General features: G+C 37.3%; 1 protein-coding gene across 3 annotated transcripts in view; it reads left to right on the forward strand.

Annotated features, from left to right (window-relative positions):
• The first annotated feature begins 1,063 nt into the window (after window positions 1–1,063).
• LOC123600589 (guanylate cyclase soluble subunit alpha-2-like) overlaps window positions 1,064–23,638 on the forward strand; it is a 104,908-nt gene continuing 82,333 nt past the window's right edge. For all 3 annotated transcript variants that reach the window (XR_006713665.1, XM_045482646.1, XM_045482645.1), the window contains exon 1: window positions 1,064–1,175. Coding sequence is in view for 2 of the 3 variants with exons in the window: in XM_045482646.1 (XP_045338602.1) it covers window positions 1,113–1,175 (63 nt within the window). In the remaining variant the exon portion in view is untranslated. The remainder of the gene's footprint in view (window positions 1,176–23,638) is intronic.

A 23,638-nucleotide genomic window follows, 5' to 3' on the forward strand; every position in this document is an offset into this window, starting at 1 on the left:
GTCAGTCAGAGAAAGACAAATACCATATGATTTCACTCATGTGGGATTTAAGAAACAAACAAGTAAGCCAAGGGGAAAAAGAGAGAGAGGCAAACCAAGAAACATACTCTTAACTGCAGAGAATACACTGATGGTTACCAAAGCGGGGGGTGGGTGGGGGGATCGGTGAAATAGGTGACGGGGATGAAGGAGGGCACTTGTGATGAGCACAGGGTGCTGTATGGAAGTGTTGAATGACTATATTGTACACGTGAAACTAATATTACACTGTTTAAGTGAAATTTATATAAAAACTTAAAAAAAGTATATAGAAGTACAAAAGGATGAAATAAATAGGATTAGCAGAGGACATTGTGTTTCCAGGGGGACATGGTAAACTGACACATTTTAGACATTCATTAACTGGATGTCTTTCTCAGTGGGAATTCTTTGGGGAAGTATATTTCAGTCCTTGGAGTAAAACCTCTCCCAACTCACAATGCATTGTCTTTCTTTTCTTACCATATGATTTTATTTCCATATCTCTGGCACAAGAAAACAGGTGAAAATGTTGGACTTCATGATAGGTCAGAGGGTATTGGGAATAATGTTGATGCATATTTTCTGAGAAGATTTTGGTGATCAAGTGATCATTTTGGTGTTCCTCATCTCGTGAGCTTAACTTTTTTCATTATATTCCCTGAATAAGCACCAAAAGAATTTAATGCAGTACATTTTTTAATACTCGATTGTTAGAATGCATTGATGCAGTGAATTTTTTTTGTGGAGGATAATTGTTTTGTGTTCCAGTTGTTCCCAGTTTCAATGATCATCTATGGTGATAACATTGATGAACAGCCCTGGAGTGAGATGTCAGTATTTGACGGTGGCTGTTTACAAACTCTGCTGTGATTACACCCTGTTGTCTAATTTCTTACCTTATTGATATTTTGGTGACATGTTTGCAGCAACATTTGTGATTGCAGATAACTCATCATTTCTCTTCTGGCTCATTATCATATGTTTGCATTTGGTTTGTCTGATTGCTGCAGGTGGAAACAATAGGTGATGCATACTGTGTTGCTGCAGGACTCCATAGAAAGAGCCTCTGCCACGCTAAGCCCATTGCTCTCATGGCCCTGAAGATGATGGAACTTTCAGAAGAGGTGCTGACACCTGATGGAAGACCAATTCAGGTAACCTTCTCTACAATGTGGTTTGAGTAGTAGCATGCCTTTAACTGAAGGGGGCAAGAAATTCCCTTTTGAATTCTACTTACGTGTCCTACAGATTTAGACAAGTAAGGAGGATGAGGCTTAACTAGAAAAAACTCATAGAACACCAGGAAAAGAACAAATGGAATAAGATCCAAAATAGGAAAAGGTGTATGAAAGGCTAATTGCCATGGAGAAAACAAAGAGCTAAAGACGTAGAGGATAGAAACATTCATTGTCAGTTACCAACTCACCAGCACCAAGCAAAGATGATAGTGGGAATCAGGGTCTCAGACATAATCCTCAGAAGAATATGGAGGACCTGAACACTTACTTTGGGTAATGTACAGGTAGGGGTTCCTTATAAAGCCTTAGCACTCAGGGTTACCTGTGCGTGTTTTTATTTATTTTATTATTTTTTTTGTTTTATTTTTAATGTTCATTCATTTTTGAAAGACAGAGACAAAGCACAAGCAGGGGTAGGGTGGAGAGAGAGGGGAACACAGAATCTGAAGCAGGCTCCAGGCTCTGAGCTGTCAGCACAGAGCCCAACACGGGGGCTCAAACTTACAAACTGCGAGATCATGACCTGAGCCGAAGTCGGATGCTCAACCGAATGAGCCACCCAGGCGCCCCCCACCCCGTACGTGTTTTTAATGTGGCACAGCTTGAAGGTTGGAGCCCAATAACTAAGAAAATTTAAAAATGGTAGAAAATGTAGCTCCTGGTATGTTGTACTCTTTTTGGTACTGATGGCTCTCTGCAGTCTAAGGGTTACCTTTAAGAATGGACGAGGTCACCTACCTCTAGTCTTGCCAGGACCCAGTGGATCCCAGAAGTATTGTTATTGTGTCTTCTTAGAAACTAGAAATCATGTATTTGTAGAAGTAACCATGAAGGTAAGACAACCCTTTTATAACAGCTCACCAGCTATGAGTTTAAAATAAATAGAGAGAATGAAAGCCTTAAAATGTACATTCCTAATTCTGGAGTTAGGGCAAATTAGATATTATGAGTGTCCCTTATGACTAAAATTATTAAAATGCTGTGTTAAAAATATTTTTAAAATATTTAACACTCTTTAAGATTTCCAAAAACTATTAAGCACATCACTGAACTATTAGGAAGTCAGCTATGCTCACCACTATACCACCAAAGCGCATCACCGAACTATTAGGAAAGAAAAAATGTGCCAATTATGTTGCATGTGTAGATTGACAAAATTTAAGTGGGGAATTTAAATTAATTGCTTGGTCATGAGAAGCAATAGTAGGAAACTAGGAAACATTACTTCTTTCTGGAGGGAGTCAACTTCAATCCCTCCTTCAAAGAATAGCCATAGTAAAGTACTCTGGGGGCTGAGTGGCTAGTACGGAAAACAAAATAAAACAACTCGTCACTGCCCCCCTGCCAAAAAAAACCCCTAAACCCACAAATTTACACAAGAAATGAAAGTATAATGGGTGAGAACCAGCAGGAGCAATAGATAAGAAAATAGTGAAGTGTTATCTGATAACAAAATTTTCAGAGAGAATCAAAATGACAATGTTTCGTATAATTAAGGAAAGAAAGAAGAAGCTTAAAAATGTGAGGCAGGAACAGTAGGTTTGAAAAAGAACCAGAGAACTCCTAAGTAATCAGCATAATACTTAAGAAAAAAAAAAGGTCAGTGGATGAATTTAAAAGCAGATTAGAGATAGCTGAAGGAAAAATTAGTATACTGAAAGTTAGAACTGAAGAAGTTACCCATAATCAAGTCCAGAGAATTAAAAGATGGAAATATAAATAAGATAATTTAAAATATAAAATATCTGGGAGGAATGGAGGACAGAGTAGGAAAATATATGTTCAGTTGGGGTTTCACATGGAGTTACAGAGGGAATGCAAAACAAGGAATTTTTTTTTCTGGAACAGTAAAAGACATCGATCAGTTCTCAGAGCCAGTAATTCTAAGGGATTCTACGAAGCCAAATCATAGGAATTCAAAACTGAACATGTCTTAATAATTCTGTAGTGTGTCGGAGAAAAGAGGGACTTGATACATGACGGAGGTGAAATTGATCTGTGGGGAAAGAATGGGCTATTCCATCAAAGGTTGGAGGACAACTGTTTATCCATGTGGACAAAAGTATTAAAACTGGATCTCTACTTCACGAAGCTGTACAGAATGTAATTCCACCTGGGTTGAATGTGAAGGGCCCCACTATAAGGTCTTAAATTTATAATTTCGGAGTTTTTAACTCAGCATAAGGAACATTTTTTTTTTTTTTGTAAGCTAGTCAAGTCAAAACTTATCAAATCATACAGGAAAATAAGTGTAAAGTTTTCTACACTGAAGTTAAAACCTTCCTGCTTATCAAATAACACCTAAAAAGAGAAAAAGATAACCACAGACAAGGAGGGTTTTTTGCAACACATTTAACCATTAAAAGTATCTTTGGTTAACCTCACGAGTAACGGGATGACTATATATCGGTAGCACCATCCTGTAGCATTTCTACCTACTAGTTTGGCACAACTTTGAAGCTCTGACACTATCACAGTTGGTGAGGATCTGGAGCAGGGGGAAGTCATACACAGCTGGTGGGAGTACGCCTTCCCAAGTACGGTATATTCTGTGTGCCTTAGTTTGTGCCTTGCCTACATCCCAGCAACCTCGCCCCTAGACGCTTGCTCAGGGAAGAACGTGTTCAGGTGTAGCACAAGTCACAAGATTATTCACAGCAACACCTTGATAAGAGTTTCAAACTGGAAATAACTCAAATAACCATCTAATAGGATTGCCTGTGAAAAAAAATGTATATGTACGTGTGTATGTGTAGACACACACACACACGCGCACACACACACACACGCACACACCATACACTTGGGAAAATGAATGACTTCAGCTACTGACACCAACAAGGGTGAATGTCAAAAACATAATCTTGACCAAAAGAAGCAAGTCAGAAAGGAAGGCTGTAGTCTTATCCCACTTAATTAAGTCTCAAAACTGGGAAAGTGGGAAAAAATATGTTATTTAGAGATAGCTGCATTGCTGGAAAAAGGGTAAAGGAAAAAAAAAGGGAGTGGTTACTACAAATTCAAGATGGTGCTTAACTGCAAGGGAAAGGAAGAAGATGATGGGAAGAGAGAGGAGGCAGGAAGGAAAGTGCGGGTAGGATTGTAGTGCAGAATCACCCATTTTACTACTGTTCTTTGATGTTTACATATATGTTTACATTTGGCATTTTTTTTTTAAATTTTTTTTTCAACGTTTATTTATTTTTGGGACAGAGAGAGACAGAGCATGAACGGGGGAGGGGCAGAGAGAGAGGGAGACACAGAATTGGAAACAGGCTCCAGGCTCTGAGCCATCAGCCCAGAGCCTGACGCGGGGCTCGAACTCACGGAGTGCGAGATCGTGACCTGGCTGAAGTCGGACGCTTAACCGACTGCGCCACCCAGGCGCCCCTACATTTGGCAGTTTTAAAAAGTGGAAAGGGGGCGCCTGGGTGGCGCAGTCGGTTAAGTGTCCGACTTCGGCTCAGGTCACGATCTCGCGGTCCATGAGTTCGAGCCCCGCGTCGGGCTCTGGGCTGATGGCTCAGAGCCTGGGACCTGCTTCCGATTCTGTGTCTCCCTCTCTCTCTGCCTCTCCCCTGTTCATGCTCTGTCTCTCTCTGTCCCAAAAATAAATAAACGTTAAAAAAAAACAGTGGAAAGAGAAAGGGTTTTCTCACCACTCTCATCAGCAATAAAAATAGGAAAGCATGGAGCATTCAAAAAAATAGTTTAAGTCCCCTCAGGACATAATTATCCAGTTATTCAAGTATAGGAATGGCATTTCTACCACGGCCAGGAAAACAAAGTAATGCTGTCTCAGATCTGCTTCAAACTGCAAATATACACAGTCCAGACTGAGTTCCTACAAGTTCTTAAATTTTCAAGACTACTAGCTGGGCAGTCTTATCACTTGGGATTGTTTTTCTATGTTGGATTTTCTTTTATAGGAGATATCATGTTTGTATTGATTCAGCCTTGTCAAAGCAAACTTAAATTACCCTAGAACAAAACCAGGGAATTGTGTTTTACGGTGTGCTCCTCCATATTTTTATTTGTGGTATGTAACATTACTCTGTCTTATGAATCAGATAGTCTTATTAAATCAGAAGAGGAAATGTCTATAAAGATTTAACAAGAATGCAGAAAGAATCATAAAACCACTTAAATAATTTTAGCTTCATTACTTATATTATTTGCGTGGTTTGAGATTGTTTTTGGCATATTAATTTGACTTTGAATTGGCTTCTAAGTTGGTGCCATGGGAACATTTCTAAACTTACTGAAAGAATCTTTTATTAAAAATGCTTGGGTGTGCAGTAGGGTTGATATGTTTTCAGCTGATTGTTTACTTCAAACTATGTAAGTTTAGGATGCTTAAAATTTAAGCTATTAAGTTGCAATAATTGTTCAAAATAAAGTTCCCCCAAACCTCTCATATTTTGAAAAATAAATTGATAATGTTTACATGGTATTATAAGTCAGGTACCTCTCGTTACAGGAAATAGGTACCTGAATTATCAGTTGGAATTGCATGCATGTGACTGGTAGTATCCTTGAATCATTAACTATAAAATTGGCTTGGCGTAAAAAAATTTTAAAGTAACAAAAGAATATAGTATTTCAGTTATTCAGTTCATAATACTCAAGCAAATTATTTTTTATAAATACTCTAATGAGACTGAGAGGCTTGTTCTATACTGTAGCTACAGAGCATTCACAAATATGGTCCATATTTGTGTCCATTTAAATTGGAAATATAGTTCTAAAGTGACTTTATTTAAGCCTGCTTTCATAGAGGGAAGCAAACCATAAAGGACTCTTAACCGTAGACAACAGATTGAGGGTTGATGGAGGGTGGTGGGTGGGGGATGGGCTAGATGGGTGACGGGCACTAAGGAGGGCACTTGTGATAGGTACTGGGTCTTATATGTACGTGACGAATCACTAAATTCTCCTGAAACCAATGCTACACTATATATTAACTAATTAGAATTTAAATAAAAACTTGAAACAAACAAAAGGCTGCTTTTAAAATTAATGATTCTAATTTTTAACATTTTCTCAATATGGTGTTTATTCTCCTGGCTGAACTTGTAGAAATGTCAGCATTATGCTTATTCCACTCCCCCCGTGTAGAGGAAATCTGATTTTCTTACATCTTAAACTTAACTCTTGAAGAAAAGTACTATCAAATTTATATTCTTTGCCCTTTGTTTGAGCTAGCTATATTGTGACTTCACTAGAAAATTGTATGAATTCATGCTGTTCTTTAACCTTGTGACCCTAATCTTACCAAAGTATTTTGAACAGTTTTTAAGGCTGAAAGGCTTTTACTAATAATTTAACCACTGTTTGATTAAAATAGCAAAATATTTATAACTGCTTGTGCTTTATTCCTTAGAAATAAAAATGTGGGTAGGAAAGAGAAGCTGCGTTGATGGACTGGAGAATGTGATTATATAGATTTTAGAAAGACCAGTGGTATTTTCATGATTTCAGGCTTTTGAAGAAGATTGAGTTAGCGTGTCCAAATATCTAAGTTTTACTTCTGGACTTCAGTTTTTAAAAAATATTTGCATTGAATTTCATCATACAGGCACACAAATTCAAATTTGCTTCAATAGTTCAGACAACAGTGCATTTTATATAATGAGGGAATTATACAGAGATTGTGAAAGAGAGTTTAAAAAAAAAACAATGTGTAATCATGTTGTAATACTAACGTGTTTAGCAATCTTAATTGCAAATCAGGGAAATGCCATGAATCTTTTCTAACCGCCTAGTCCAAAGGCAGGAATTTTAACATACAATTTACGTATACTACACCTTGCATGTAATACATTAAATTGTAACTCATGTAAGCTTCGACTGAGTCTTCTAATGAGTTTACAGGATTTTTTGAGATTATGAAATAATTATTCTCCAATTAATTGTTCAATACTTTTTATTTATAAATAATAAATGATGTTGTTACTTTAATATCTGGAGAGATTTGTTCCTTGCAAATATTGTAGTATTAAATTAACCCCATGAGATTACAGCCCAAGATTGTATTTAGGGAAAAGAGGAACTAATTATTTGGTAAATTGATTGTGATTCTTTGGTAAGTGTTTATGTATAAAATTCTAATTTTATTTTTCACCCTGAAGTGTGTATTGTACTTACCAGAAATGTTCTATCTCTAGAACTTAAACCTAAGGACAAAAACCTAAGGGTTCAGAAGAACTACTTGGGCATTATGGGAACTCACTAAGATAGCCCAATTTATTCTCACCTCCTGTGTTTATCCAGTAGACAACGTTCGAAAGTACTTTTAATCTTTTAGGTAATGCAGATAGTTGCAGTTTTGGTAAATTACTGTTTTATTGTAGCAATAATATACAAAGTTACTATTACTGGTGAAATTTATGGCTAAATGTATTTTCTAATACATCACTTTGTATAGTGAATTTATATGGTACTAGAAATGTGTTTCTGTGTCTTTAAAGAATATGTTTAGAGTATATTTTCACTGAGAGTTTACCAGTACAGGAGGTTACAATAGGTTCTCTTTTATACTTTGCTTCTGTTTAATTATTAGAACTTTAAAGTCTGTATATTCTCTTCAGCTCTTCTAACTCACTAATACTCCCCTCAACTGGTTATGAAAATCATTCATTAAACCCGCCCCCTTGATACTTCATGTTGTCAGAGCAGTTTGTAGTTTTTTTAAGTTTCCATTCATCTGACAAAACTTTTCATACTGTTTTTCTTTCCTTGACGGTATCAGCCATCTTTAAACTCTTTGCTCCATAAATACCTTCTCTAGAGCCTCGTGGTCTATGATATTATCTGTGCTTTCACTTAGTTTTTAGTCATGTTACTTGTCTCCTGTGTGCCTAATTCTTGTTACTTTTTGTGTGCTGGAGATTGTGTATGAACAGTTACAGAATCATTCGAGAAGTGGAATGATGTTACCCTCCTGCAGGGAAATTGTATGTGTTCTTCGGGTGGGAGGAATCGCTCGGGGCTCTAGCAATCAGGGTCACATGATTTAATGCCAGGCATCCTTCTCCATGGGGGCCAGTTACTGATTCACCTTGTATTTTTGGTATCACCCTTATACCTGGGGTGTTGGCTCCTAGGGTCTCATCTTAAAAGTATGGAGGGTTTACCAAGGTGTCCCCCTTGGCCATCCTCAGACTTGGGTATTTGTCCCTGTAGTTCTGTAGGTACCGTTAGAGTCCCAAAAGCATTTCTCTAACCTCACTCCCTTCTGAAGTCAGAAGATGCCTGTAGCGGACAAGCACCCTCAGATTTAGTAATGACCTCTCACTGAGCTTCATCTTCGCCCCCTCCCCCCCCCCCCATCTTGGTGTCATACTCTTTTCATTGCCTTGTGAGCTGACCTGCAGAGGGGTATTCAGATTATACAACCTGCTCTTCCTAGAAATAGAAGTTCAAAGTCATGTACATTTTTTATAAGAGTTTTCTTACTAATAATGATTCATCCTCACTAATCTACATTTGTGCCTATTTTCAACCCAAGTCACAGATGATACTATCTGTAAATAGAAAAGGCCAAAACATCCAACTGTGTTTAAACTAGCCACTGCAGAGTAACAATAAATATCTGTTGACGCCCTTGGCAGTGTGCCAGGCAGTCGCCCATCCAAGGACTTGGCATGTGATAGCTCTGCTGAGTCTCACGAACCTAGAAGGGCTCTATTGATATTATTTCAATTTTACAGTTGAAGGCAAGAATAAGAAACATTCGTTAACCTGAGCTCCTAATTGCACTCTATAGGGCTTGTTAAATAGAAGTGTGGTAAATAAACTTCATACTGTCACAATTTTCTTACTGTGTGGTATCTGTTATCTGTTAAGTTAGACTTTTCATGGCTCTAGTCAAGAAAAGTTAAACTACCGTTAGGTGTCCTCTTTAAGAGAATGGAAATAAGTAATCTATTTAAGAATTATTCCATCCAAAACGATTAATTTTTTAAATTATGAAATGAGGGAGATAAGTTCCGTGATGTGTGTGTGGGAGCGAATGGCTGTCATTTCATCCTTATTTTGAAAATCACTTTAGCCACTTTACTTCATTGTTTTTTCTCTGTTGATTGTCTTTTTGGTTATTGTGGATTGTGATGCAGAAGATGTATATTTTAAAATGTTTACATTTTTTCCTAAGATAGTCTTTGGATTTAAACATCGTGTCTTATATTCTAATTCGTTATTTTTGTGTTTTGAGCAAGAAATTTGCTTTAGTCATCGAATTGCACTTCTGGCACGATGCTGCAGTTCTGAGCTGTAATAGAGCACACTTACTACCTTGCAATCCTTCTATAAAATGTTGGCATAATGAATTAATAGACCTTAATATTTATGCTTTGCGCATGTCAATGAGCTAGAATTCCCTTCCTGGTTTGCTTTAGCTTTTGTCTTTAATCATGACTGATTCTCATATAATATAGTTAGACTGATGATCGCCTTTTTCATCTGTGGAAAAAATAGTTTGTCAGGCACACACTTCTGAAAGGGCTGGCCTTATTGAAGAGTTTTGTCATGATATTTGTCAAACAGATTTTCTGAGAAGTCCTTTCGTGAAAGTATTTGCATATTTTTGCTACATGCAAAAAGTAGCAGTAATACGTGTGTGAAAGGAAAAACAAAGCCAAGCAACGAAGGGAAAGTTAAATTGTTTGGGTAGAAACTGTACACGTAAAATACAAAATTGCTTAGCCTGGTTTTGTGTACTGGGTTTTACACTTCCGCATTTTCACAAGAGAAATGCACTTTAGTGGAGACACATTTTAAATGTTTTATAAAGTTATACTGTTAAATCATGTCACGATGGGGTAAACCCTCCTCAAGAAGATATAATCTGTTTCATTTATTTTAGCCTGTCTGAGAGAGGGTCCCTCCCAGGAGTGTTTGTACAATGTCCTAAGAGGAGGCCAGAAATTATATTAGTAAAGGTGCTCCTTTTCGTTTGGTTCTTGGATCATGTGCTTTAGAGTGTGAAGCCTCCAAGCAGTTAGGTAGCTCATATTTTTATCTGAGTTTTATGTAAAGAATAAGAATCTCTGTCTGCCAAGTCTTGCTCCTAAAAAGACATTAAGATGTGATTTTACCAACCTATTGTGAGGGCAGTTAGCCCATTATAGTTTAGAATATGGTCTCTCTGGTGTTGCTGACCAAGAAGGCTTTTCTTTTTTACTGCCAGTTTAACTTGCTCTCTTTTAAAGTTGATTGTGACACGTGCATATGCCAAGGCCGGCAGCTTGAATCTTAGACTACCACCACTGATGTGAAGACAGCCAGATGGAATGATATGCGAGAGAGGAATGTGCTCTCTGCTTGCTAACCGTACTGTTAGGATTCATGTTTTTGATTTGTCGTGCTCTCTTGAAATCTAATATCTAGCGCCAAATAGAAATGTAAAAATCATTTCAAAGTAACTTTATTAGTTTTCCAAAATCACAAAATGTCAAATGACCTCTGAAAAACGACACACGGAAGAAAGTCACATCACCTGTAATTTACCAACCAACCATCACCACATATTAAATTGTGTCGTATATTAGGGCATCTGGGTGGCTCAGTCAGTGAAGTGTCCAACTTGGGCTCAGGTGTTGATCTCACGGTTTGTGAGTTCAAGCCCCACGACGGGCTCTGTGCTGACACCTCACAGCCTGGAGCCCGCTTCAGATTCTGTGTGTCTCTCTCTCTCTCACCCTCCCCCACTCACATCTGTCTCTCTCTCTCAAAAATAAATGTTTAAAAAATTTTTTAAAATAAATAAATTGTGTTTATTATTGAAGGCTTTTTTTCCCTGTGAATATACAAAGACATAGAAATAGAATATACAGACTTGAAGAGTAGATTCTTTTAAAAATTGAGAGGACTTGGGTATTGAGGAGGGCACCTTTTGGGATGAGCACTGGGTGTTGTATGGAAACCAATTTGACAATAAATTTCATATATTAAAAAAAATAAATAAATAAAAAAATAAAAAAAAATTGAGAGGACTTCATTCAATAAAGTGAAATTGTGTGATACTGTGTACTATAGATGTACCTAAATACACTGTGAGGGGCACCTGGGTGGCTCGGTCGGTTAAGCGTCTGACTTCGGCTCAGGTCATGATCTCACGGTCCGTGGGTTCGAGCCCCACATCGGGCTCTGTGCTGACAGCTCGGAGCCTGGAGCCTGTTTCAGATTCTGCGTCTCCCTCTCTCTGTGACCCTCCCCCATACATGCTCTGTCTCTCTCTGTCTCAAAAATAAATGAAGATTAAAAAAAAATAAAAATAAATAAAAAATAAAAAAAATAAATACACTGGTGAGACTTGGTAAGTCCTAGGAGGCATCTCTCATTGTTGAGTTAAGAACAAATGCAACTTTGATTTTGCATTTGAGTTTTCAAGTCACAGAAAGGCAACTCTTTCTGGGTCGCAAATGTGGTAGGAATAATTCAGTGTCATGGGTGCTTTTAAAAGTCTGTTACCCTTTGTGTTGATGTCATGTCAGGCATATGGTAATTGTCTGGGTCACCACTATAATATTCCTTATTTGGAGTGTGGTTTCCTAGCAACTCTTGCTTTTTCCTAATGGCTGAATTGATTTCTGTATATTTGTAATGCTTCTCACAGCATCAGAAATTGTCACCCTGTGTGCAAATGTTACAAGATCAAATTTACATGTAGATTCGCTTCTAAGAAATTATTCTGCTTTCCCACTTGCCTTTAATATGCTCATTCAAAGGTTATACCAACCATAAAAAATAAATTTCATAAAATCTGATGAATGCAGATCACGCTTTTTGGTGAAACATGGTAATTTTGACGACAGTGTCCGAAATAAGTTTGAGTAGTTTCTAGTGGAAGGCCTGCTGAAGTTGAAGAAATTGACTAATTTTGATGGTCAGATGACCAGAGAATCAGCAGGTGGGTACGAATATTGGCCTGGACTCTGCTTTGAATGTGTCAGGGGACAAAAGACTTTCACTCTGGAGGCAATTTGCAGTTTGCTGATTCTGGGTGATCCTTGCTGGAGTATTGCCAGGAGTGACTTTTATTCATGTGTTCAACAAATGGACTTTGAATATTTACCATTTTCTAGACAGGTGGTTAGGCACTCAGGATGTAAGGGTAATTAAACCAGATGTGGCCTTGACCCTCCATGTTGGTCTGGAACCAACACCTATAAGTGACGAACTTAATTATCAAATGGAAAGAGAACAGTGGATTTTTCTCAGTACTGTTTCCATCTTTCTATCAAGTGAGAAATTTGCATTAGGCTTTTGAAAAGACTTGGCAAAGACTTTAAATTCTTCTTGGAATACTCAAGATGTTGCTGTACATTCAGATCTTCATTATTTTGATGTCTTTGTAGATTTTGTCTGTATCTAGGAAAGTGGAGTTGAGAGACATTACAAACCATCTATCCACTGGGCTGGTTTGGTAGTTTATATAGCATCTCATTCAGTCTACACAGCAACCCTATGAAGGGTACAGATGTAGTTTTTATATATTTTAAAGATCAAGAAGTAAAACATCAGGGGTTAAAAAATAAGTGTAAGATCATGGAGAAAATGATATGTATATTGTACGTCTTCTGTATGCCAGACTTTGTGTCGAGTGCTTTATATACTTTATGTCTTTTAATCTTGCTCACTCCTCAAAACCCTGCAGAGTAAATTTAATCTTATTATTTCTATAATCTTATTTTACCTTTAAACAATTGGAGCTTCAGAAGTTTACATAATTTGACCAAGATCATACAGCTAGTCAATTGCAGAACTAAATTTGAACACAGATCTATCTTCTTGAAAAAAAAAAATCTTTGAACTTCTGCTATACCAAACTGGCCAGGACCTCGCCAGAATGTTCAGAGTAGAATTCTATTACCTGATTATTTAATAAGAATTGCCTTTCATTGAACACTTATTATGTGCCCAGCATTATGCTAAAGTGCGTGCATGCTCCCTTTTCCTCTCATCTGTCTGTCCATCTGTCTATACACACATATATGTAATTTATTCACACATATGCTTGTGTCTTATAAGCATGTCTTCATATTGGTGAAATATATGCAGGTATTGAATGTTACCATGTAAGTCCTACAGCAATCATGGACCATGAATAAGGTATCATCCTTATTTACAAATGAAAAAAACAGGACTCAGACAGGTTAAGGGAGTTATTGTCAAATAAGAGTAAGTAGGTAAGTAAGAGTAGATTCCTAATTGGAATTTAAATCTGTTTGACTTCAAAGTCCCTCTCTCTAACCATCTCCCTAACACTGCCTCCACAATATAATTAGAATGTATGATTTCTAATCTTAGGACTAAGCTAATCACTTTAATCTTCCTTGAAAAAGAATGACTGCTTTTCTCTCTTCCTTAAGAAATGTTCAGATGTATCAGCAGTGCAATGACTTGAAGGCATTCTAATTTGAGACAAACCCTAGTGGCTGTAACTGTGCACAAAGATGTGGAAATGAGGATAATTATGTCTGCATTTAATATAGAGAGTTGAAAATTGATGGTTTTCTAAAATTTCACAATCTCTGAAGGAAACGTTAAGTTGGGGATAATACTGAAATATAAACTTCTGTATTATTAGCTTCTTAGGAGAAATAGAAGATGTTATCTCTTCTTTGTGGCAATACAATAATCCCAAACTGGGAAAACAGAGATTTCAAACCACAGCAGAGAATCCAAAAGAAATATTGTTCTTTAAGACATATTGTTTTCCAGAAGGTATCAGTTGATTCTTTTGTATATTAAGTTATCCAAGATCGCTTTTATATTGACAATAAAAAGCCCTGATGGGAAGTAGGAAAATGTAGTAAAGTAGTTTGATCACTCAGCCAGCAAGGGTTTACTGAATCTCTCTCATGGACAAAACTACATAATTGAGTTGCAGACTGAACTGCGGGAGTGCCAAATACTAATCTGCTTCTTTCTTGGCTCTTATTAGGTAATAATTCTGTCTACACAATACCACAACATCTGGTCACTTAAATCCATTCAGTCAAAAATGCAATCAGCCGCCCAGATTTTCAGACTCTAGGATTCCATTCAACTTGTTTGCTTTAATTATTAGTTTATCTGAAAGCTGTGTCAAACAGTCAGTAGCCTATATTTAGTTATTTCAACATGCTTGGCAAGCACCTTACCTAAGAAAAGGTACAGACATGGAAGAGAAAACCCAAGTCCTGCTTCTCACAGGCCCTCAGTCAAGTGTTTGCACACTTGTGTGGCGTTCTCTGTCTCCTGTTCTGTTTACCTTCCCCACCCCCAGCCCACCCTACCCCCCCCCATCCCCCTTCCTGCACTTCTCTGCCAATTTCATAAAACTGCTTGTCATTTTCCTCTGGGCTACCTTAGATTTATTTACACAAAATAATATTGTTATGAATAATGTGCATAAAACAAAAAATTACTTAATGATACTTGTTCCCTTAGGAGAAGGAACTTTATCTGCCTTTAACCCTGAAGTTTTATATTTGTTGAAACTTTCCAAATAATGTGCATGAATTACTTTATATAGTCATTTTTCTTTCTTTAAGTGTATTTATATATTTTGAGAGAGAGAGCATGCATAGGAGAAGCAGAGAAGGAGAGAGAGAATACCAAGCAGGCTTCACATTGTCAGCGCAGAGCCTGATGTTGGGGCTTGAAATCACAAACTGCGAGATCATGACCTGAGCCAAAATCAAGAGAGGCTTAACTGACTGAGTAACCCAGGTACCGCCTGCATGTATCAGTAGGAGTTATACAGGCAGTGCTATCACGGACTGTTATTATTTCCTTCTCTCTATAATTTAAAAAATATAAATACGTTTTTATTTAAAAAAAATTTTTTTTTCAACGTTTATTTATTTTTGGGATAGAGAGAGATAGAGCATGAACGGGGGAGGGTCAGAGAGAGGGAGACACAGAATCGGAAGCAGGCTCCAGGCTCTGAGCCATCAGCCCAGAGCCTGACGCGGGGCTCGAACTCGCGGACCGCGAGATCGTGACCTGGCTGAAGTCGCACGCTTAACCGACTGCGCCACCCAGGCGCCCCAAATATTAAATGTTAAAAATAGGTAACACAAGCTTTCACCTATGTATTCAGTTCATAAGGAGTAATCAGCAGATAATGCCTAAAACTGAACAGGGTCCAAAAAATTTATTGGCTAAAAATTATTAGGAACATCAAATCTTTTTGACAAAAATGGGCACTAAAGCATTTGGCCAGGAAAATGAGGGTTGGTAGAAGTAATGGTCATAAAACTACACTAGCAGAAATTAATATAAACAAATATGTGATTACTGAGTCACAAATCCTGACTGTAAAAATTTAAATGGGAAAGAAATGATGCCATTTAAAATATTTTCAGAGGAACAAAACTAGGGATGTAAAATAATAGAATCAATTTAACTGTGTTATATAGAGAATAGATCAAGGAATTAAATTTACTTAATGGAAGTTCAGAAAATGATTCCTCATGATAAACTTCAGCATTGGTAAATTTCTGCATTCAATTGAATTCCTTTGCCTGGATCCAAATGTCTCAAACTGTAACTCTTTTATTATAGTAATTATATGATGTTCTAGACATGTATGCTCAATAAATTGAATTAAAATTTACCAAGTGGTGGGAGAATGGGAGAGAATTTAGTTGTTATGACATTGATAGCTATCATATCTTTGCCTGTATGTATATAATTTCTTCTCTCTGATCCTTCATTGTACACGTAATATGCTTTTATATTTGCCATATTTTTGCCATGCCATTTACCTGGTCACCAGTAGATACACCGAGTTCTGGAGTCTGTGGAAATTTATAGTGGTCTCCATTTCCTTTATTGTATCTTCTCATGTTCTTCTTTTTTCCCTAAATTTGCATATTCAGAATCACATCTTTTGGAAATTGCTATCCCAGTGCTAAATTTACCACTTAAGGCAGAAATTGTGCTATCAAAAATACAATGAAACTAAGTGGAACTTCTTCATCATGCCGATACCGAGAATACATATTGTGACGTTATGATACAGTGTGATGTCTGCATTGTGTGCAGTGGGGCATCCTGTGCTATATTGAAATCACTTTGCTCTTTAGCTATGCTATTACAGCAAGCTATATCTAAACAGTATTGCCTATAATTTTTCTTTTCTTTTTCTATCTTTTTAACTCTAAATTGTGAAAATGCTTATCTTATGATTAAAAAGGCATGCCCTTGGAAGCAAGAGTAATACCATATTTTTAAAATATGTACTCTATTAGGAGTCTAAGCATAATAGAGCCTTTTGTCTTTACTGAGCTGGGCTAAAATGACCTTCCTTTTTTTTTTTTTTTTTCTTTTTCTCTTATAGTCTAGGTTAGCCAGAATAACCAGAGATGGTAATTATACGGAAACTTAGGAAATTCATTGTATTTAATTAATTTGTATTATAATTAACTATTGGTAATTGTTAACACTTTAAAAAATAGAAAATTTGGACGACAGTTCTCTCATTCCACATACACTAAAACAGGTATAAAACATTAGGTAACTCAGCAATGGAATCTTAACATTTGAGATTTACTGTGAAAGCTAATGAAGAAGATAAGGCCAGACAGAAGTGGGAGAAATAATTTTACAGTTTTTGTTTTTTCCCAGCAGCTGCTAATTATGATAGAAGAAATACCACTTGGAGTCTTTTTGAGGTTTTTATATAAAATAAGTAGAAAACATTGCAAAAAGCTGTGTCAGGAAGTCCAATTATTTTGATCTCTTGAGTGTCATTTCTCTATTAATAGAATATTACCATTTTTACCGTTTAGTTCTTGTAAAGAACTATTTTCTCCCAATTCCTGAGTCTTCCTTCAGTGAGAGACTCTCATGATTTTGGGGGCAACTGTTCATGTAGAACTTGGTCAAAGTTGACAAGTAGATTTCTTCTTTTAACCTTCAGCTTTTCTGTTAGGGTGGGTCACTTATTAGCTTGCAAAAGGGAAAACACCAGTATGTTAGTACCCTTCTGTATTCCCATGCCTCTTCCATCGCATCTCTAACAACATGTTTACTTTTGAAAATAAATATGAAAATATGAACGTTTTTAATATTTCTTATATTTGTTGTCATCTTCACTTGTGTCAAAGGAATTGATGATAGAAAAAATTTTATTTACACTTTGCCTGAGTATCAAGTTATAAATACTATGAATTTAAGAACCTATTCTAAAGAAAAATTTTGACATTAAAAAAATTTATGCTCGCGTGCATGATAGTTGTATGTTAACCCGTTGTCCGTCAGCCATTTTGTATTCTCCCATTCCCACTGATATCACCATGACCTGCAAGCCTAATCCCTTCATAGATTTTCAGTCTTTTATTTGTCTTCTGGCTATTTGCCTTCTGTTTGCTGAAGGCACAAAGTAAGTGTCTTAAACGCTAGAATTTTATTGTCTCACAGTTCTGTGGCTAGAAATCTCAGATCAAGGCATTGGCAGGGCCAGGAGGCCCCTCTGAAGGCACTAGGAAAGGGTCTGTCTGTTAGTTCTTGATCTGGGGACAGCATAACTTCCAGTCTTCACTTGGTGCTCTCCTTGCGCACATGTCTGTCTCTGTCCAAATTTCTCCTTTTTATAAGGGCATCAGTCTTACTGGATTAGAGGGCCCCACGCATACTCCATCCAGTATGACCTCATCTTAACCAGTTCCATGCACAATGATCCTATTTCCTGCATTAGGTTACATTCTGAGGTATTGGAACTTAGAATTTCAACATATGAATTTGGGGCAGCACAATCCAATTCACAACACTTTATCTAGCCTAGATCCCATTGTCTCATATCTGACTCAACACTGTTCCTGACAGCCCTCTAGTTTTATTCTTGTTTATCTCCTGTCACACTGGACTACCTAAGTAGACCATTCTGGGTCTGGAATTAATGAGCATTATTGGAGAACATGATGTAATCATGATAAATTATGTTACAAATGCATGGCTTTGAATGCAACTGGTCCCTAAATTCTCAGGGGTGTCATTTTACTATCCTCTGGCAGTGACCGTTGCTTAATATTTTTCACTCTTTAAAAGGGTTTATCTCCTACCCTTGCTACTTCTATTCTCAACAGACTCTTACTTTCCAAAGAAATAAAATGATAGAAGGTATCAATATGAATGACTGCACCTTTTCTTCCACACCACTCTCCTACATAGTCCTTTTTCAAATGTTTTCTCCTTGGCCTCTTTTGTCTCTCCTACTCAGCTGGTCCCCATGTGTCAACAAAACTTCTTCTGTTATTAATACGAAATTTTCAGAGATTGAAGGCTTTCCTCTCTAACTCATTTTCCTCTCATTTTCCTTTTCTATCCATCCTTCTTGGCCAAACTTCACTCTTGTAAGTTCATCACTGACAATCAGATTCTCTTTAGTGACAATTAATTGCTTCTTCTTAAGGAAATCCATTAATTTTATACCATGTCACTGTTGATATTTAATATTTCCTATCTTGCAAATAAATCCTTTATGTATATTATAGTCACCATTAATGGGTTCTGAAGTAAAATGTTTTGTTATGTAACAAATTTAAAATAATAAATACTGGGATTTACCATTAAAAAGCTTATGTATATTGCTGTGTATTATGCATTACACTGTAAGAACTTTCATATGTGGGATGGTGTCTTCATCTTTGTACATTATAGTGCAAGCAGTTTATGAATAATTTATTGAATTAAATTAAAACCGAAACACTAATGCAAAATATTCATTGTGACAAATAGGGGAAATGATATCCTGGTATATACTTACTCATTCTTTATTCATTTTTTCATACATCACTTTCCATCTAAACTATTTATCAAGATACTCCTGTGTGCTTGATACCAGATCCTCAATAGGTAGAGAAAACTGCAATTTACTGTATAATTTTATTCTATAAATAAGTCCATTATGATTGTATTTGGAGAGCCTGTATGACTTTATATTTTAAATTAAAAGGTTTATTTCTTTGTAGACTTACGTCTAATTGACTATATTTGTGAACTTTTATAAATTTATCTTGAATATTTTAATAATTCTTTTGCACACCTCTCTTCTTCCTCCTCCCTTTTTTCTCTTATTTTTTATTCAAGTGTAATTAACACAGTGTTATATTAGTTTCAGGTATATAATATAATAAAAAGTTCTATACACTACTCAGTGTTCATCACAAGTGTACCCTTAACCCCCTTCACCTATTTCACCTATCCCCCACCCACCCTTCCCTCTGGAAACCATCATTTCTCTACAGTTCAGAGTCTGTTTTTTAGTTTGTCTTTTTTTCCCTTTGTTCATTTGTTTTGTTTTGATTTTTTAGTTTATTTATTTTGAGAGTGGCGGGGATAACACAAGTGAGGGAAGGGCAGAGAGAGAAGGAGAGAGACAATCCCAAGCAGGCTCCACACTGTCAGCACAGAGCCCAATGTGGGGCTCATACTCACGAGCCATGAGATCATGACCTGAGCCAAAATCGAGAGTCAGATGCTTAACCAACCAAGCCACCCAGGTGCCCCTGTTTTGTTTCTTAAATTCCACATATGAGTGAAATCATATGGTATTTGTCTTTATCTTATTTCACTTAGCAGAATACCCTCCAGGTTCATCCATGCTATTGCAAATGGCAAATGTTCATTCTTTTCTTCATGGCTGACTAATAATCCATATATATGTATGTGTGTGTATATATATATATACACACACATACACACACACACCCCATCTTCCTTATCTGTTCATCTCTTGAATGACACTTGGGTTGTTTCCATACCTTGGCTACTGTAAATAATGCTGCAGTAAACATAGGGGTGCATATGTCTTTTCAAAATTTATTTTTTAAAATAAATCAGAAAATTTGTGTCATGTCTGCAAATGGTCTGTTAATAACCGTAGCTCAGGACCTTGGGTTGTAACATCATACTACTCTTGTCAGTAGTCAGATACATTGGAAACCAGGTCCTTATGTCAAGTCTGAGGATGGGAATCCCTATGGGGCTAGGAAAGTGACATATGGAAGTATTGAATCACTGTATCAAACACATAAAACTAATGTAATACTGTATGTTAACTAACTAGACTTAAATAAACATTTTTTTAAAAGAAGAGTGAGGAGCGCTTGGGTGGCTCAATCAGTTAAACATCCAAATCTTGATTTTGGCTCAGGTTATGATCTCACAGTTCATGAGTTTGAGCCGCACGTGTGACTTTGTGCTGACAACAGAAAGCCTGCTTAGGATTCTCTCTCTCTTTCTGTCTGCCTCTCCCCAGCTTTTGCTCTCTCTGTTTCTCTCTCTCTCTCTCTCTCTCTCTCTCTCTCTCTCTCTCTTTCTCTCATACACACACACGCACAGAATAAACTTAAAAAAAATAAAAATTTTAAATTTTTTAAAAAAGAAAAGTGAATAATCTAATGACCAGATGAGTGTCACTAACCAAAGGAGAATAAAACCTCATAATAGGGTTTCATAAACTGGGCTTAATTAAACTGATCATGTCCAATCCTACTGCACATCCTTTTCTGCCCAAGCTGTCGAGACTCTAGAAATAGAGCAGATTCTTCCTTTTGATTTGTGTACATTTTTATGTCTTGAATCTAGAGGCTACTTCTGAGATTCACTGAAGTTACCAAAGATTGAATAATTAGCCCTTTCTCTTATTCACTATTATTAGAGTCATTATCAACCCTTTGCAGTGAAAAGTACAAAATGTACCAATGGTTGGGTTATTCAAACATTTTCCGGGGCAACATTATCCTATCAGGACAGTATCCTTAAAGAGGAGATGTGTGAATTAATATGCAGTGGCACATAGAGCGAATCACCCAGGCATCATCTTTTCATTTAAGGAGCATGCACATGATTAAATTTCACAGTTAAAAATTCATCCTTAAAAGTTAAACTGTAGCAGAATAATGGATTTTATTTTATAGCTGTCAACTTGATTGACAAGTAGGACCCATCAAGTATGTTTCTATTCTTGTAATTCAGGGACACTCCAGAAATATTTCCTAAGAGAACAGAAAGAAATATATGGAGGGGAAGAAAAAAAGAAAAGGAATAGCCTTTCTCATTAAGAACATACTCAAGATAAAATACAGACATTTTCTTACATCCACTATGGTGCTAAAACCACTAGGCTGGAAAATGCCTTAGTTGTGGGGTGATTGGTATAAATCAAATACTTCATTCTTATGTAGCAGCCATTTATAGTACTGAATAATTCATTTAATTTTTGGTAGTGTCGTTCTACATTTTTATGCAATTGGAATTGGTACTACATTTTGTAATTGCAGAAAGGGCTTATCTTTCCTGTACAAGAATTCAGAATTTTAGCTTTGTAATAGCTTATTGAAATATTCATTATTTTATTATGTTGTCATTATGGCACCTTCAGTGCTCAGTGTTTACACGTGGCTGTGCTGTATTGGAGGTCATCTAAGCCATGCGAGTAGATGTGGTTCTCATCTCCCACCTCCACAGTGAGACGGACAGACGGACGGCACTGCAGCCTTGGAGACTGTGTTCTGTGTGGCATTTTACAGCTTCACGACTTCTGTCCTGGTTTAAGAAAGACGGGAACTCCATTACCCTCTTTTTAAAATGAGATTTGGTTAACATACCATAACATTCACCTTTATAAACTGTACAGCTTGGTGGACTTTAGTATATTCAATTAGTATTCAAAGTTGTTTGACCATCACTGTCTAATTCCAGAGCATTTTCTACACTTCAAAAAGAAACACTGTACTCATTAGCAGTCACTCCCCACTTCCCTTTCCTCTCCATGGCCTCTGACGTCTTCCAATCTTTCTCTCTATAGACTGGCCTAATTTGGACATTTCATATACATGGAATCATGTATATGATTCCAGTAAGTGGCCTTTTGTGTCTGGTTTCTTGGGCTTCGCATAAAGATTTAAAAGCTCATCCATGTTGTGGTATGTATCAGCGTTTTTATGGCTGAATGATATTCCATTGTATGGATGTGCATGCCACATTTTGCTTATCAATTCCTCAATTGAGTGCCCTTTTGGTTTCCTTTTTTTTTTTTCTCCGCTATGAATACTGCTGCTCTGAGCATTCATGTACAATTTTTTTTTAACATTTATTTATTTTTGAAACAGGGAGAGACAGAGCATGAACGGGGGAGGGTCAGAGAGAGAGGGAGACACAGAATCTGAAACAGGCTCCAGGCTCTGAGCTGTCAGCACAGAGCCCGACACGGGGCTCGAACTCACGGACTGCGAGATCATGACCTGAGCCGAAGTTGGACGCTTAACCGACTGAGCCACCCAGGCACCCCTCATGTACAAGCTTTGATGTGAACACATCTTTTCAATTCCCTTGAGTACATACCTAGGAAAACTTGCTGGCTCGTATTAACTCTGTAGCTTTTTGAGGAACCACCACACTGTTGCCCAGAGTAGCTGCACCACCTTGCATCTGACCAGTAGTGAGGGTTCCAATATCTATACATCCTCACCAACACTTGTTATTATTTTCCCTCTTGAATGCCACGTATATGTTTTAATGTTTATTTTCAAGAGAGACAGGGCAGGAGTGGGGGAGGGGCAGAGAGAGAGGGAGACAGAATCCGAAGCAGGCTCCAGGCTCTGAGCTGTCAGCACAGAGACCAACGCGGGGCTCGAACTCACGAACTGGGAGATCATGACCTGAGCTAAAGTCGGACGCTTAACTGACTGAGCCACCCAGATGCCCCTTAAATACCATGTCTGAAAGAACCGTGCACAGTATTCATCAAATATTTATCATGCACCTTAATTTTTATGGCAATATTCTAGGATATTCTGCCTTTCTATGTATTATTGTCACTATTAAGTAGAAATAAGAAAAATGTAAAGGAGACTGGAAGATTTGGAAGGGAGCTAATGACGTTCAACCCATACAGGATGCAACTAGTGGCTATATGCTTTTGCCTGCCTTTCCCTAGACAGAGAGCATTCCCTATGCCTTCTAGGAGGAACCCCTGGCAAAGTCCAGTCCGCACGGCTCACAGGAGTGTGATCTTGAGATGTAACCTTACACTCTTCTTTCCTCCTTCTCAGTCTCATTCCCTTTTTCACTCCTGACCCTGGTATTGTCTTCCAAACAAACCACCTCCACCTAAGACCTTGTCTCAGACTCTAGAGAAAGGCAGACAAAAGCATATACCCACTAGCTCCGTCCTATGGGGGCTGAAGGTTACCCCAAGGTTATTAACTGCCTCTCACTTCCAGGCTGCACTAACTCACCCCAGTAAACCCCACAGCGTTAGAGAAACTGCAGGGAAAAAAGTCAAACAAACAAACACACAAACACGGATAGGTGAGAAGATAGCAATGCAGAGTGAGTCCAAGAGCTTCTAGAACTGTCCACAGAGCTATGGCTGAACT

The sequence above is a fragment of the Leopardus geoffroyi genome, chromosome D1, assembly GCF_018350155.1.
Source record: "Leopardus geoffroyi isolate Oge1 chromosome D1, O.geoffroyi_Oge1_pat1.0, whole genome shotgun sequence".
In the NCBI taxonomy this organism is placed as follows: domain Eukaryota; kingdom Metazoa; phylum Chordata; class Mammalia; order Carnivora; family Felidae; genus Leopardus; species Leopardus geoffroyi.